The 215-nt window shown below is 46.0% G+C and overlaps 1 protein-coding gene across 1 annotated transcript in view; it reads left to right on the plus strand.

Annotated features, from left to right (window-relative positions):
* Positions 1-93: 93 nt before the first annotated feature.
* Positions 94-215, plus strand: part of LOC119586826 (microtubule-associated serine/threonine-protein kinase 3-like) — a gene marked incomplete at its 5' end in the record, with an annotated part of 55,250 nt that continues 55,128 nt past the window's right edge. The window contains 1 exon segment of the mRNA XM_037935550.1: positions 94-202. Coding sequence (XP_037791478.1) covers positions 94-202 — 109 coding nt within the window.

Here is a 215-nt window from a genome sequence, read left to right on the forward strand (position 1 = left end):
TAATAATTAAAATTAAGTTGATATTAGACCTTAAGACACATACCCCATAGCATTATCCACTAACGCAGTCTTTTTTTACTTTCGCCCCCACAGAAGGAGCTGAGTCTGGTCAGGCGGGGGAACAGAGTGCCTGGCCAGAGGAAGAGCTTTATAGCCACAACTTCCCCGACTCTGCCACGATGCCACTCTCCACTAAGTCAAAGTACGTTAGGGAA

This window comes from Penaeus monodon, chromosome 22 (genome assembly GCF_015228065.2).
Source record: "Penaeus monodon isolate SGIC_2016 chromosome 22, NSTDA_Pmon_1, whole genome shotgun sequence".
Lineage (NCBI taxonomy): Eukaryota > Metazoa > Arthropoda > Malacostraca > Decapoda > Penaeidae > Penaeus > Penaeus monodon.